This window comes from Telmatherina bonti (genome assembly GCF_933228915.1).
Source record: "Telmatherina bonti genome assembly, chromosome: 2".
Classification (NCBI taxonomy): Eukaryota; Metazoa; Chordata; class Actinopteri; order Atheriniformes; family Telmatherinidae; genus Telmatherina; species Telmatherina bonti.
This window is the reverse complement of record NC_136620.1, coordinates 41,277,086-41,293,539: the sequence shown is the minus strand read 5'-3', so window position 1 is coordinate 41,293,539 and position 16,454 is coordinate 41,277,086. Positions and strand designations below refer to the sequence as shown.

General features: G+C 57.5%; 1 protein-coding gene across 1 annotated transcript in view; it reads right to left on the bottom strand.

Moving 5' to 3' along the window:
• Positions 1-16,196, bottom strand: part of rspry1 (ring finger and SPRY domain containing 1) — a 65,983-nt gene extending 49,787 nt beyond the window's left edge. Inside the window, exons 1-2 of the mRNA XM_079260980.1 lie at positions 15,987-16,196; positions 13,852-14,438 (exon numbers count right to left, since the gene is read on the bottom strand). Coding sequence (XP_079117106.1) covers positions 13,852-14,246 — 395 coding nt within the window. The 5' untranslated portion in view covers positions 14,247-14,438; positions 15,987-16,196. The remainder of the gene's footprint in view (positions 1-13,851; positions 14,439-15,986) is intronic.
• Positions 16,197-16,454: the final 258 nt, after the last annotated feature.

Here is a 16,454-nt window from a genome sequence, read left to right as displayed (position 1 = left end):
TCGGAGACGGACAGAGACGCAGACTGAAAGAGACGCAGACGGACAGAGTCGCAGACGGACAGTGTCGCAGACGGACAGAGTCGCAGACGGACAGAGTCGCAGTGGCACAGAGTCGCAGTGGCACAGAGTCGCAGACGGACAGAGACGCAGTGGCACAGAGTCGCAGATGGACAGAGTCGGTGACGGACAGAGTCGCAGACTGAAAGAGACGCAGACGGAAAGAGTGGCAGACGGACAGAGACGCAGACGGACAGAGACGCAGTCGGAAAGAGACGCAGTCGGACAGTGTCGCAGTGGTACAGAGTCGCAGACGGACAGGGTCGCAGACGGACAGGGTCGCAGACGGACAGAGTCGCAGACGGACAGAGTCGCAGACGGACAGAGACGCAGTCGGACAGAGTCGCAGACAGACAGAGACGCAGTCGGAAAGAGTCGCAGACGGACAGAGACGCAGTCGGAATGAGTCGCAGATGTACAGAGTTGCAGACGGACAGAGACGCAGTCGGACAGAGACGCAGTCGGACAGAGACGCAGACGGACAGAGACGCAGACGGACAGAGACGCAGACGGACAGAGACGCAGACGGACAGAGACGCAGTCGGAAAGAGACGCAGTCGGACAGAGTCGCAGACGGACAGAGTCGGAGACGGACAGAGACGCAGACGGACAGAGACGCAGACGGACAGAGTCGCAGACGGAAAGAGTCGCAGTCGGACAGAGTCGCAGACGGACAGAGTCGCAGTCGGACAGAGTCGGAGACGGACAGAGTCGCAGACTGAAAGAGACGCAGACGGACAGAGACGCAGTCGGAAAGAGACGCAGTCGAAAAGAGACGCAGTCGGACAGAGTCGCAGACGGACAGAGTTGCAGTGGCATAGAGTCGCAGACGGATAGAGACGCAGTGGCACAGAGTCGCAGATGTACAGAGTCGCAGTCGGACAGAGTCGCAGTCGGACAGAGTCAGAGACGGACAGAGTCGCAGACTGAAAGAGACGCAGACGGAAAGAGTCGGAGACGGACAGAGTCGCAGTCGGACAGAGTCGCAGTCGGACAGAGACGCAGACGGACAGAGACGCAGACGGACAGAGACGCAGTCGGACAGAGTGGCAGACTGAAAGAGACGCAGACGGAAAAGAGTCGGAGACGGACAGAGTCGGAGACGGACAGAGTCGCAGTCGGACAGAGTCGCAGTCGGACAGAGACGCAGACGGACAGAGACGCAGACGGACAGAGTCGCAGTCGGACAGAGTCGGAGACGGACAGAGTCGCAGACTGAAAGAGACGCAGACGGAAAGAGTCGCAGATGGACAGAGTCGCAGACGGACAGAGACGCAGAGTCGCAGACGGACAGAGACGCAGTGGCACCGAGTCGCAGTCGGACAGAGTCGGAGACGGACAGAGTCGGAGACGGACAGAGTCGAAGACTGCGGACAGAGAAGCAGACGGACAGAGACGCAGACGGACAGAGACGCAGACGGACAGAGACGCAGTCGAAAAGAGACGCAGTCGAAAAGAGACGCAGTCGAAAAGAGACGCAGTCGGACAGTGTCGCAGACGGACAGAGTCGCAGACGGACAGAGTCGCAGACGGACAGAGTCGCAGTGGCACAGAGTCGCAGACGGACAGAGTCGGAGACGGACAGAGTCGCAGATGGACAGAGTCGGTGACGGACAGAGTCGCAGACTGAAAGAGACGCAGACGGAAAGAGTGGCAGACGGACAGAGACGCAGACGGACAGAGACGCAGTCGGAAAGAGACGCAGTCGGACAGTGTCGCAGTGGCACAGAGTCGCAGACGGACAGGGTCGCAGACGGACAGGGTCGCAGACGGACAGAGTCGCAGACGGACAGAGTCGCAGACGGACAGAGACGCAGTCGGACAGAGTCGCAGACAGACAGAGACGCAGTCGGAAAGAGTCGCAGACGGACAGAGACGCAGTCGGAATGAGTCGCAGATGTACAGAGTTGCAGTCGGACAGAGACGCAGTCGGACAGAGACGCAGACGGACAGAGACGCAGACGGACAGAGACGCAGTCGGAAAGAGACGCAGTCGGAAAGAGTCGCAGACGGACAGAGTCGGAGACGGACAGAGACGCAGACGGACAGAGACGCAGACGGACAGAGACGCAGACGGACAGAGACGCAGACGGACAGAGTCGCAGACGGACAGAGTCGCAGACGGAAAGAGTCGCAGTCGGACAGAGTCGCAGACGGACAGAGTCGCAGTCGGACAGAGTCGGAGACGGACAGAGTCGCAGACTGAAAGAGACGCAGACGGACAGAGACGCAGTCGGAAAGAGACGCAGTCGAAAAGAGACGCAGTCGGACAGTGTCGCAGACGGACAGAGTCGCAGACGGACAGAGTCGCAGACGGACAGAGTTGCAGTGGCATAGAGTAGCAGACGGATAGAGACGCAGTGGCACAGAGTCGCAGATGTACAGAGTCGCAGTCGGACAGTCGCAGACGGACAGAGTCGCAGTCGGAAAGAGACGCAGTCGGAAAGAGAAGCAGTCGGACAGTGTCGCAGTGGCACAGAGTCACAGACGGACAGCGACGCAGTGGCACAGAGTCGCAGACGGACAGAGTCGCAGACGGACAGAGTCGGAGACGGACAGAGTCGCAGACTGAAAGAGACGCAGTCGGACAGTGTCGCAGACGGACAGAGTCGCAGACGGACAGAGTTGCAGTCGGACAGAGTCGCAGACGGACAGAGTCGCAGTCGGACAGAGTCGGAGACGGACAGAGTCGCAGACTGAAAGAGACGCAGACGGACAGAGACGCAGACGGACAGAGTCGCAGTGGCACAGAGTCGCAGACGGACAGAGACGCAGTGGCACAGAGTCGCAGATGGACAGAGTCGGTGACGGACAGAGTCGCAGACTGAAAGAGACGCAGACGGAAAGAGTGGCAGACGGACAGAGACGCAGACGGACAGAGACGCAGTCGGAAAGAGACGCAGTCGGACAGGGTCGCAGACGGACAGGGTCGCAGACGGACAGGGTCGCAGACGGACAGGGTCGCAGACGGACAGAGTCGCAGACGGACAGAGTCGCAGACGGACAGAGACGCAGTCGGACAGAGTCGCAGACAGACAGAGACGCAGTCGGACAGAGTCGCAGACGGACAGAGACGCAGTCGGAATGAGTCGCAGATGTACAGAGTTGCAGACGGACAGAGACGCAGTCGGACAGAGACGCAGTCGGACAGAGACGCAGACGGACAGAGACGCAGTCGGACAGAGTCGCAGACAGACAGAGACGCAGTCGGACAGAGTCGCAGACGGACAGAGACGCAGTCGGAATGAGTCGCAGATGTACAGAGTTGCAGACGGACAGAGACGCAGTCGGACAGAGACGCAGTCGGACAGAGACGCAGACGGACAGAGACGCAGACGGACAGAGACGCAGTCGGACAGTCGCAGATGTACAGAGTCGCAGACGGACAGAGACGCAGACGGACAGAGACGCAGACGGACAGAGACGCAGACGGACAGAGACGCAGACGGACAGAGTCGGAGACGGACAGAGACGCAGTCGGAAAGAGACGCAGTCGGACAGAGTCGCAGACGGACAGAGTCGGAGACGGACAGAGACGCAGACGGACAGAGACGCAGACGGACAGAGTCGCAGACGGACAGAGTCGCAGACGGACAGAGACGCAGTGGCACAGAGTCGCAGTCGGACAGAGTCGCAGTCGGACAGAGTCGCAGACGGACAGAGACGCAGACGGACAGAGACGCAGACGGACAGAGACGCAGACGGACAGAGACACAGTCGCATACGGACAGAGTCGCAGACGGACAGAGACGCAGACGGACAGAGTCGCAGACGGACAGAGTCGCAGACGGACAGAGACGCAGTCGGACAGTCGCAGTGGCACAGAGACGCAGTCGGACAGAGTCGGAGACGGACAGAGACGCAGTCGGACAGAGTCGCAGACGGACAGAGACGCAGACGGAAAGAGTCGCAGTCGGACAGAGACGCAGTCGGACAGAGTCGCAGTCGGACAGAGTCGGAGACGGACAGAGTCGCAGACTGAAAGAGACGCAGACGGACAGAGACGCAGTCGGAAAGAGACGCAGTCGAAAAGAGACGCAGTCGGACAGTGTCGCAGACGGACAGAGTCGCAGACTGAAAGAGACGCAGACGGACAGAGACGCAGTCGGAAAGAGACGCAGTCGAAAAGAGACGCAGTCGGACAGTGTCGCAGACGGACAGAGTCGCAGACGGACAGAGTCGCAGACGGACAGAGTTGCAGTGGCACAGAGTCGCAGACGGATAGAGACGCAGTGGCACAGAGTCGCAGATGTACAGAGTCGCAGTCAGACAGTCGCAGACGGACAGAGTCGCAGTCGGAAAGAGACGCAGTCGGAAAGAGAAGCAGTCGGACAGTGTCGCAGTGGCACAGAGTCACAGACGGACAGAGACGCAGTGGCACAGAGTCGCAGACGGACAGAGTCGCAGACGGACAGAGTCGGAGACGGACAGAGTCGCAGACTGAAAGAGACGCAGTCGGACAGTGTCGCAGACGGACAGAGTCGCAGACGGACAGAGTTGCAGACGGACAGAGTCGCAGTGGCACAGAGTCGCAGACGGACAGAGACGCAGTGGCACAGAGTAGCAGACGGACAGAGTCGGAGACGGACAGAGTCGAAGACTGAAAGAGACGCAGTCGGACAGAGTCGCAGACGGACAGAGATGCAGACGGACAGGGTCGCAGACGGACAGAGTCGCAGTGGCATAGAGTCGCAGACAGACAGAGACGCAGTCGGACAAAGCCGCAGACGGACATAGACGCAGTCGGAATGAGTCGCAGACGGACAGAGTCGCAGACGGACAGAGACGCAGTCGGAATGAGTCGCAGACGGACAGAGACGCAGACGGACAGAGACGCAGACGGACAGAGTCGTAGACGGACAGAGACGCAGACGGACAGAGACGCAGTCGGAATGAGTCGCAGACGGACAGAGTCGCAGACGGACAGAGTTGCAGTGGCACAGAGTCGCAGACGGATAGAGACGCAGTGGCACAGAGTCGCAGATGTACAGAGTCGCAGTCGGACAGTCGCAGACGGACAGAGTCGCAGTCGGAAAGAGAAGCAGTCGGACAGTGTCGCAGTGGCACAGAGTCACAGACGGACAGAGACGCAGTGGCACAGAGTCGCAGACGGACAGAGTCGCAGACGGACAGAGTCGGAGACGGACAGAGTCGCAGACTGAAAGAGACGCAGTCGGACAGTGTCGCAGACGGACAGAGTCGCAGACGGACAGAGTTGCAGACGGACAGAGTCGCAGTGGCACAGAGTCGCAGACGGACAGAGACGCAGTGGCACAGAGTAGCAGACGGACAGAGTCGGAGACGGACAGAGTCGAAGACTGAAAGAGACGCAGTCGGACAGAGTCGCAGACGGACAGAGATGCAGACGGACAGGGTCGCAGACGGACAGAGTCGCAGTGGCATAGAGTCGCAGACAGACAGAGACGCAGTCGGACAAAGCCGCAGACGGACATAGACGCAGTCGGAATGAGTCGCAGACGGACAGAGTCACAGACGGACAGAGACGCAGTCGGAATGAGTCGCAGACGGACAGAGACGCAGACGGACAGAGACGCAGACGGACAGAGTCGTAGACGGACAGAGACGCAGACGGACAGAGACGCAGACGGACAGAGACGCAGTCGGAATGAGTCGCAGACGGACAGAGACGCAGACGGACAGAGACGCAGACGGACAGAGTCGTAGACGGACAGAGACGCAGACGGACAGAGTCGTAGACGGACAGAGACGCAGACGGACAGAGACGCAGACGGACAGAGTCGCAGACGGACAGAGTCGCAGACGGACAGAGTCGCAGACGGACAGAGTCGCAGTCGGACAGAGTCGCAGTCGGAAAGAGAAGCAGTCGGACAGTGTCGCAGTGGCACAGAGTCGCAGACGGACAGAGACGCAGTGGCACAGAGTCGCAGTCGGACAGAGTCGGAGACGGACAGAGTCGGAGACGGACAGAGTCGCAGACGGAAAGAGACGCAGACGGAAAGAGACGCAGACGGAAAGAGTCGCAGACGGACAGAGACGCAGACGGACAGAGACGCAGACGGACAGAGACGCAGACGGACAGAGACGCAGTGGCACAGAGTCGCAGTCGGACAGAGTCGCAGTCGGACAGAGTCGGAGACGGACAGAGTCGCAGACGGACAGAGACGCAGACGGACAGAGACGCAGACGGACAGAGACGCAGTCGCAGATGGACAGAGTCGCAGACGGACAGAGACGCAGACGGACAGAGTCGCAGATGGACAGAGTCGCAGACGGACAGAGACGCAGACGGACAGAGACGCAGTCGGACAGAGACGCAGACGGACAGAGACGCAGTCGCAGATGGACAGAGTCGCAGACGGACAGAGTCGCAGATGGACAGAGTCGGAGACGGACAGAGTCGCAGACGGACAGAGACGCAGACGGACAGAGACGCAGACGGACAGAGTCGCAGTCGCAGATGGACAGAGTCGCAGACGGACAGAGACGCAGACGGACAGAGACGCAGACGGACAGAGTCGCAGACGGACAGAGACGCAGACGGACAGAGACGCAGTCGGACAGTCGCAGTGGCACAGAGACGCAGTCGGACAGAGTCGGAGACGGACAGAGACGCAGTCGGACAGAGTCGCAGTCGGACAGAGTCGCAGACGGACAGAGTCGCAGTGGGACAGAGTCGGAGACGGACAGAGTCGCAGACTGAAAGAGACGCAGACGGACAGAGACGCAGTCGGAAAGAGACGCAGTCGAAAAGAGACGCAGTCGGACAGTGTCGCAGACGGACAGAGTCGCAGACGGACAGAGTCGCAGTGGCACAGAGTCGCAGACGGACAGAGACGCAGTGGCACAGAGTCGCAGATGTACAGAGTCGCAGTCGGACAGTCGCAGACGGACAGTCGCAGTCGGACAGAGTCGCAGACGGACAGAGTCGCAGACGGACAGAGTCGCAGACGGACAGAGTCGCAGACGGACAGAGTCGCAGTAGGACAGAGTCGCAGTCGGAAAGAGACGCAGTCGGAAAGAGAAGCAGTCGGACAGTGTCGCAGTGGCACAGAGTCGCAGACGGACAGAGACGCAGTGGCACAGAGTCGGAGACGGACAGAGTCGCAGACTGAAAGAGACGCAGTCGGACAGTGTCGCAGACGGACAGAGTCGCAGACGGACAGAGTCGCAGTGGCACAGAGTCGCAGACGGACAGAGACGCAGACGGACAGTCGCAGACGGACAGAGACGCAGACGGACAGAGACGCAGTCGGACAGAGACGAAGTCGGACAGAGTCGCAGACGGACAGAGTCGCAGACGGACAGAGACGCAGACGGACAGAGTCGCAGACGGACAGTCGCAGACGGACAGAGTCGCAGACGGACAGAGTCGCAGTCGGACAGAGTCGCAGACGGACAGAGTCGCAGAAGGACAGAGACGCAGTCGGACAGAGTCGCAGTCGGAAAGAGACGCAGTCGGAAAGAGAAGCAGTCGGACAGTGTCGCAGTGGCACAGAGTCGCAGACGGACAGAGACGCAGTGGCACAGAGTCGCAAACGGACAGAGTCGCAGACGGACAGAGTCGGAGACGGACAGAGTCGCAGACTGAAAGAGACGCAGACGGAAAGAGTCGCAGACGGACAGAGACGCAGTCGGACAGAGACGCAGTGGCACAGAGTCGCAGACGGACAGAGTCGGAGACGGACAGAGTCGCAGACTGAAAGAGACGCAGACTGAAAGAGTCGCAGACGGACAGAGACGCAGACGGACAGAGACGCAGACGGACAGAGACGCAGTCGGAAAGAGACGCAGTCGGAAAGAGACGCAGTCGGACAGTGTCGCAGACGGACAGGGTCGCAGACGGACAGAGTCGCAGTGGCATAGAGTCGCAGACAGACAGAGACGCAGTCGGACAGAGTCGCAGACGGACAGAGACGCAGACGGACAGAGTCGCAGACGGACAGAGTCGCAGACGGACAGAGTCGCAGACGGACAGAGACGCAGTCGGACAGAGTCGTAGACGGACAGAGTCGTAGACGGACAGAGACGCAGACGGACAGAGTCGCAGATGTACAGAGTCGCAGACGGACAGAGACGCAGTCGGACAGAGACGCAGACGGACAGAGACGCAGACGGACAGAGTGGCAGACTGAAAGAGTCGCAGACTGCGGACAGAGACGCAGACGGACAGAGACGCAGACGGACAGAGTCGCAGTCGGACTGAGTCGCAGTCGGAAAGAGACGCAGTCGGACAGTGTCGCAGTGGCACAGAGTCGCAGACGGACAGAGACGCAGTGGCACAGAGTCGCAGACGGACAGAGTCGGAGACGGACAGAGTCGCAGACTGAAAGAGACGCAGACGGAAAGAGTCGCAGACGGACAGAGACGCAGTCGCAGATGGAAAGAGTCGCAGACGGACAGAGACGCAGAGTCGCAGACGGACAGAGACGCAGACGGACAGAGTCGCAGATGGACAGAGACGCAGTGGCACAGAGTCGGAGACGGACAGAGTCGCAGACTGAAAGAGACGCAGACGGACAGAGTCGCAGTCGGACAGAGTCGCAGACGGACAGAGTCGCAGACGGACAGAGACGCAGTCGGAAAGAGACGCAGTCGGAAAGAGACGCAGTCGGACAGTGTCGCAGTGGCACAGAGTCGCAGACGGACAGAGACGCAGTGGCACAGAGTCGCAGACGGACAGAGTCGCAGACGGACAGAGTCGGAGACGGACAGAGTCGCAGACTGAAAGAGACGCAGACGGAAAGAGTCGCAGACGGACAGAGACGCAGACGGACAGAGACGCAGACGGACAGAGACGCAGACGGACAGAGACGCAGTCGGACAGTGTCGCAGACGGACAGAGTCGCAGACGGACAGAGTCGCAGACGGACAGAGTCGCAGTGGCACAGAGTCGCAGACGGACAGAGACGCAGTGGCACAGAGTCGCAGACGGACAGAGTCGGAGACGGACAGAGTAGCAGACTGAAAGAGACGCAGACGGAAAGAGTCGCAGACGGACAGAGACGCAGACGGACAGAGACGCAGTCGGAAAGAGACGCAGTCGGACAGTGTCGCAGACGGACAGTGTCGCAGACGGACAGGGTCGCAGACGGACAGAGTCGCAGTGGCATAGAGTCGCAGACAGACAGAGACGCAGTCGGACAGAGTCGCAGACGGACAGAGACGCAGACGGACAGAGTCGCAGACGGACAGAGTCGCAGACGGACAGAGTCGCAGACGGACAGAGTCGTAGACGGACAGAGACGCAGACGGACAGAGTCGCAGATGTACAGAGTCGCAGACGGACAGAGACGCAGTCGGACAGAGACGCAGACGGACAGAGTGGCAGACTGAAAGAGTCGCAGACTGCGGACAGAGACGCAGACGGACAGAGACGCAGATGGACAGAGTCGCAGTCGGACAGTGTCGCAGTGGCACAGAGTCGCAGACGGACAGAGACGCAGTGGCACAGAGTCGCAGACGGACAGAGTCGGAGACGGACAGAGTCGCAGACGGACAGAGACGCAGTCGCAGATGGAAAGAGTCGCAGACGGACAGAGACGCAGAGTCGCAGACGGACAGAGACGCAGACGGACAGAGTCGCAGACGGACAGAGACGCAGTGGCACAGAGTCGGAGACGGACAGAGTCGCAGACTGAAAGAGACGCAGACGGAAAGAGTCGCAGACGGACAGAGACGCAGACGGACTGAGACGCAGACGGACAGAGACGCAGTCGCAGATGGACAGAGTCGCAGACGGACAGAGACGCAGAGTCGCAGACGGACAGAGACGCAGACGGACAGAGTCGCAGACGGACAGAGACGCAGTGGCACAGAGTCGCAGTCGGACAGAGTCGCAGTCGGACAGAGTCGGAGACGGACAGAGTCGCAGACTGAAAGAGACGCAGACGGAAAGAGTCGCAGACGGACAGAGACGCAGACGGAAAGAGACGCAGACGGACAGAGACGCAGTCGGAAAGAGACGCAGTCGGAAAGAGACGCAGTCGGACAGAGTCGCAGTGGCATAGAGTCGCAGACAGACAGAGACGCAGTCGGACAGAGTCGCAGACGGACAGAGACGCAGACGGACAGAGTCGCAGACGGACAGAGTCGCAGTGGCATAGAGTCGCAGACAGACAGAGACGCAGTCGGACAGAGACGCAGACGGACAGAGACGCAGACGGACAGAGTCGCAGATGGACAGAGTCGCAGACGGACAGAGACGCAGACGGACAGAGACGCAGACGGACAGAGACGCAGTCGGAAAGAGTCGTAGACGGACAGAGACGCAGACGGACAGAGTCGCAGATGTACAGAGTCGCAGACGGACAGAGACGCAGTCGGACAGAGACGCAGACGGACAGAGTGGCAGACTGAAAGAGTCGCAGACTGCGGACAGAGTCGCAGACGGACAGAGACGCAGTCGCAGACGGAAAGAGTCGCAGACGGACAGAGACGCAGACGGACAGAGACGCAGACGGACAGAGACGCAGTCGCAGATGGACAGAGTCGCAGACGGACAGAGACGCAGACGGACAGAGTCGCAGACGGACAGAGACGCAGTCGGACAGTCGCAGTGGCACAGAGACGCAGTCGGACAGAGTTGGAGACGGACAGAAACGCAGTCGGACAGAGTCGCAGTCGGACAGAGTCGCAGTTGGAAAGAGACGCAGTCGGAAAGAGAAGCAGTCGGACAGTGTCGCAGTGGCACAGAGTCGCAGACGGACAGAGACGCAGTGGCACAGAGTCGCAGACGGACAGAGTCGCAGTCGGACAGAGTCGGAGACGGACAGAGTCGCAGACTGAAAGAGACGCAGACGGACAGAGTCGCAGACGGACAGAGACGCAGACGGACAGAGACGCAGTCGGAAAGAGACGCAGACGGACAGAGTCGCAGACGGACAGAGACGCAGACGGACAGAGACGCAGACGGACAGAGACGCAGTCGGACAGTCGCAGATGTACAGAGTCGCAGATGTACCGAGTCGCAGACGGACAGAGACGCAGACGGACAGAGACGCAGACGGACCGAGACGCAGACGGACAGAGACGCAGACGGACAGAGTCGGAGACGGACAGAGTCGCAGACGGACAGAGTCGCAGACGGAAAGAGACGCAGTCGGACAGAGTCGCAGTCGGACAGAGTCGCAGACGGACAGAGTCGCAGACGGACAGAGACGCAGACGTACAGAGTCGCAGACGGACAGAGACGCAGACGGACAGAGTCGCAGTCGGACAGAGACGCAGTCGGACAGAGACGCAGACGGACAGAGACGCAGACGGACAGAGACGCAGTCGGACAGTCGCAGATGTACAGAGACGCAGTCGGACAGTCGCAGACGTACAGAGTCGCAGACGTACAGAGTCGCAGACGGACAGAGACGCAGACGGACAGAGACGCAGACGGACAGAGTCGCAGACGGACAGAGACGCAGACGGACAGAGACGCAGTCGGACAGAGACGCAGTCGGACAGAGCCGCAGTCGGACAGAGACGCAGACGGACAGAGACGCAGACGGACAGAGTCGCAGACGGACAGAGTCGCAGACGGACAGAGTCGCAGTCGGACAGAGTCGCAGTCGGACAGAGTCGCAGACGGACAGAGACGCAGACGGACAGAGTCGCAGACGGACAGAGACGCAGACGGACAGAGACGCAGACGGACAGAGACGCAGTCGGACAGAGTCGCAGTCGGACAGAGTCGCAGACGGACAGAGTCGCAGACGGACAGAGTCGCAGTCGGACAGAGTCGCAGACGGACAGAGTCGCAGACGGACAGAGACGCAGATGTACAGAGTCGGAGACGGACAGAGTCGCAGACGGACAGAGTCGCAGACGGACAGAGACGCAGACGGACAGAGACGCAGACGGACAGAGTCGGAGACGGACAGAGTCGCAGACGGACAGAGACGCAGACGGACAGAGACGCAGACGGACAGAGTCGCAGACGGACAGAGTCGCAGTCGGACAGAGACGCAGACGGAAAGAGACGCAGACGGACAGAGACGCAGTCGGACAGTCGCAGACGTACAGAGTCGCAGACATACAGAGTCGCAGACGGACAGAGACGCAGACGGACAGAGACGCAGACGGACAGAGACGCAGTCGGACAGAGACGCAGTCGGACAGAGTCGCAGACGGACAGAGTCGCAGACGGACAGAATCGCAGTGGCACAGAGACGCAGACGGACATAGACGCAGTGGGACAGAGACGCAGTGGCACAGAGACGCAGTCGGACAGAGTCGCAGACGGACAGAGTCGCAGTCGGACAGAGTCGCAGACGGACAGAGTCGCAGACGGACAGAGTCGCAGACGGACAGAGACGCAGTCGGACAGAGACGCAGTCGGACAGAGACGCAGTCGGACAGAGTCGCAGTCGGACAGAGTCGGAGACGGACAGAGTCGCAGACGGACAGAGTCGCAGTGGCACAGAGACGCAGATGGACATAGACGCAGTCGGACAGAGTCGCAGACGGACAGAGACGCAGACGGACAGAGACGCAGACGGACAGAGTCGCAGACGGAAAGAGACGCAGTCGGACAGTCGCAGAGGTACAGAGTCGCAGACGGACAGAGTCGCAGTCGGACAGAGTCGCAGACGGACAGAGTCGCAGACGGACAGAGTCGCAGACGGACAGAGTCGCAGACGGACAGAGACGCAGACGGACAGAGACGCAGACGGACAGTCGCAGTCGGACAGAGTCGCAGACGGACAGAGTCGCAGACGGACAGAGACGCAGACGGACAGAGACGCAGACGGACAGAGACGCAGACGGACAGAGACGCAGTCGGAAAGAGACGCAGTCGGACAGAGTCGGAGTCGGACAGAGTCGCAGACGGACAGAATCGCAGTGGCACAGAGACGCAGATGGACATAGACGCAGTGGGACAGAGACGTAGTGGCACAGAGTCGAAGACGGACAGAGTCGCAGACGGACAGAGTCGCAGTCGGACAGAGTCGCAGACGGACAGAGACGCAGACGGACAGAGACGCAGACGGACAGAGACGCAGACGGACAGAGTCGCAGTCGGACAGAGTTGCAGACAGACAGGGACGCAGACAGAGAGAGACATAGTCGGACGAGAGACGCAGTGGCACGGAGTCGCAGTGGCACGGAGTCGCAGTCGGACAGCATCGCAGTCGGAAAGAGACGCAGTCGGACAGAGTCGCACACGGACAGAGTCGCACACGGACAGAGTCGCAGACGGACAGAGTCGCAGACGGACAGAGACGCAGACGGACAGAGACGCAGACGGACAGAGTCGCAGACGGACAGAGTCGCAGATGGAAAGAGACGCAGTCGGACAGAGTTGCACACGGACAGAGTTGCACACGGACAGAGTCGCAGACGGACAGAGTCGCAGACGGACAGAGTCGCAGACGGACAGAGTCGCAGATGGACAGACAGACAGTTTCTTTGCATCAGGATCTAATTTGGTCCATTTTCAGGAGGCTTAGCTTTGCGTCACTGGACGCAGAAAACGGTGCAACGCCGCCGCTAACCATGACGATGGTTATGTATGACTGTGTTAGACATGGACGTCCATGTTTCCATACATCAGGGAGCAGAAAAGACCCTAACATCATGTCTTTGGACGGTGGGAGGAAGCCAGTATACCCAGAGAACCTACGGAGAACATGCAAGCTGCACAGAAAGGCATCTGTTTGAACCCCTCCCAGCCAGGACTAAAACCAGCGACCTTCTGGCTGCGAAGCCGTGGTGCTAACCCACTACTGCGCAGCTCCACCGTGGTCACCGAACACACTGAGCTACATAGCAGGAGGAGATGATTGGGAAAGTTCCCTCAGCCGGGGCTTGTTCTGGACTTACTTGTCTACGAGCGTTCTGATGACGGCCAGCGTGTCCAGCACCAGGCCGTCCACATTCTGCTTCTTCCGTCTCGGCTCATGGGGCCCTCGCCCTCTGCGTGGCGGCCTGACCGGGTCTCTCGGTCGACTACTTCTAGCCTCTCCGGCATCGACGCTAACAGCTGTGCTGTGATCCACCCGTCTAGCTTGTCCTCGGGTCGCCCTTGCAGACCCGTGATGGTGGTCCTCCAAGTCACTGTCCTCGCGGCAAACGCAGCTGTTACCCATGGTGTCAGAGCCGGAGACCACGCCAGCAAGGGTCTCCCAGAATTGAGGGAGGGAATGGGAGGAGAGGAAAAGCAGAACCTGAGCAAGGCTCCTGCAGGCGCAGAAAGTGATCCAGGCAGCTACTATCATATCATTTGGAGGGCTTGGTTTCGGAGGATTCTTGTCCCTGTGGACAGTGTGGGGTCAGCATGAATCAGCATACTGTTGCCAAAGAGGAGACTTGTTTGGGAGTTAACAGTATATGGCGGATGAAGTGGAGCGGCAACAGTCTGGTGAAGCTCAGACAGCCTCAGGTCCAGCTCTCATCCAGCGCTCTCACAGCTGCAAAACAGACAGAAACAAAACTAAATGTAGACGTTTAGCTCAGACCAGAGGCTGTTAATGTAACAGGTCGAGACTGGATCAGCAGAAACTTCAAGCTTTCTGAAACGATACAACTGAGATGAATGTCGATGTCAGAAATAACAGGCGGGAACTAAAACTCAAACACAACCTGGGGTTTCTGTCAGAAATGAAAAGTACATTCAGGTAAGTGCCGAACGTTTAAATTCGCTTCTAGTTTATCATCAGAACTGCCTTTAAGAAGAAAAAAGGAATAAAGTCATCTCATAAATAATTCATGCCAGTTATCTATTTATCCTTTTCAAACAGGAAGCTATTATAAACACTTCATTCTGCATGATGAATCGATAGCTTCAGAAACATTTTAAATGGATTTACAAACTTTTAAAAGCTTATAGACAGCAGTATGTTAATCATGACAGCTTGTTTCCCATCATTCTGATTTCTGATATGGTATATAAGACCCCAAAAAAAAACCAGTGTTTCTTCAGGTTCAACCCCCTCCATCCCATAAAAAACACATTTCTCATAGTACTAGTAGTTATTTATTATTTACATAGTTTCAGTAAATAATATTGAAAGATGTTTAGGTTTTACAATAACATGGAAGATAAGAACAAAATCTAAAACACATAGGGAAACCACACCTCTTTGGAAGAATGCAGTTTTCTTTTTAATTAATTCTCTATTTTCTTTTTATTTGAGTTGTTTTTAATTAGTCTCCGTCCCCACCAGAAGGCAGCGACTCGACAGTAATATGTTCTGTATGCATTGTCCCTGGTTAATAACCTAGGTATAAAGTTGGACGGAGTATTTGCAGTTGCGGCTTCTAAACTGAGGAATTTTTTGTCGCTGCAGGTTGGAGAATCCACAAAAAACCCACCTAAAGACCCAGTTTTATGAGCTGCATTTCACCAAGTTTAAGACTGTTTCTTTTCCCTTATCGACTTTTATTTCTTTTACTTCTTTGATTATTTGACCTTTTATTCCTATGACTTCGATTGAGATTTCACTCTGCAGGTTTTAATGTTTTACTTCTTTTTTCAGCCCTTAGTTACAGCTGGTGTTGTGTTAAAGTTCTTTATAAATAAAGTTAGTATTGCCACCTCCACATGCTGCTTATTCAGTGATGCTACGGAATATAAAACAGTATGAAATAATATACTACAACTCTTGTTATGCGATTAGTTCTTACAGCTGAAGGACTTTTTATGTAGATGTTATGATGTTATGTAGCTTAGTTCTGGTGGGATAAGTTTTTCTCCTCTAATCATCAATAATAAACTAAATATCAGCTCCAGAATATCATATTTCTTGTTAACATGAAGCAGTAATTGTGGAAAAGCAGTGTGTGGACTAATGGAGGTGATCAATGAGGCACATTGTTGAATTGTTGACAAACAGTTAGCTAGCTAGCCACCCATAGTCAGCACAGCAACGTTTTCCTATTAAAAGCAACTTTCACACATTCTGACTTAATTATCATTAATATGTAGTTATTAAATTCCCAGATGAAGGTATACTCACGGAGCTTCCACTGGAGTAGCAGCGGCATTAAACCAGTAAATCCAGACCAAAGTACAAAACCCAGAGCTAACCAGCTAGCCTGCTAGCCGTTAGCCTAGCTGAACACACCTCTGCTTCTCCTGTCATTCCACACAACGACGTTGGAGCAGGTAAACATGGTACATAAGCCTCTGTGAGGTAGACACGTTCTTTTACACTGCAGGTCTATTTTCAGCCACAGATCTATGCAGAACTATAAAGCGGCACAATCCCAACTAACACGCCGCACTGAGGACGCTGCTACACGGCTAGCCGCTGGTTAAGTTCCGTAGCGTTAGCAGCTAAAGGCTAAAGGCTGCTCGTCATCAGCTGGGAGGGAGGGGCGGGGCTAAGGGAGGAGGAGGAGGGGCTGAAGGAAGAGGCGGGACCATGGACCGTATGTGAGACATGGACGGAGCCTCCGGCGGTTAAAAGTGAAGCCTATGTGGA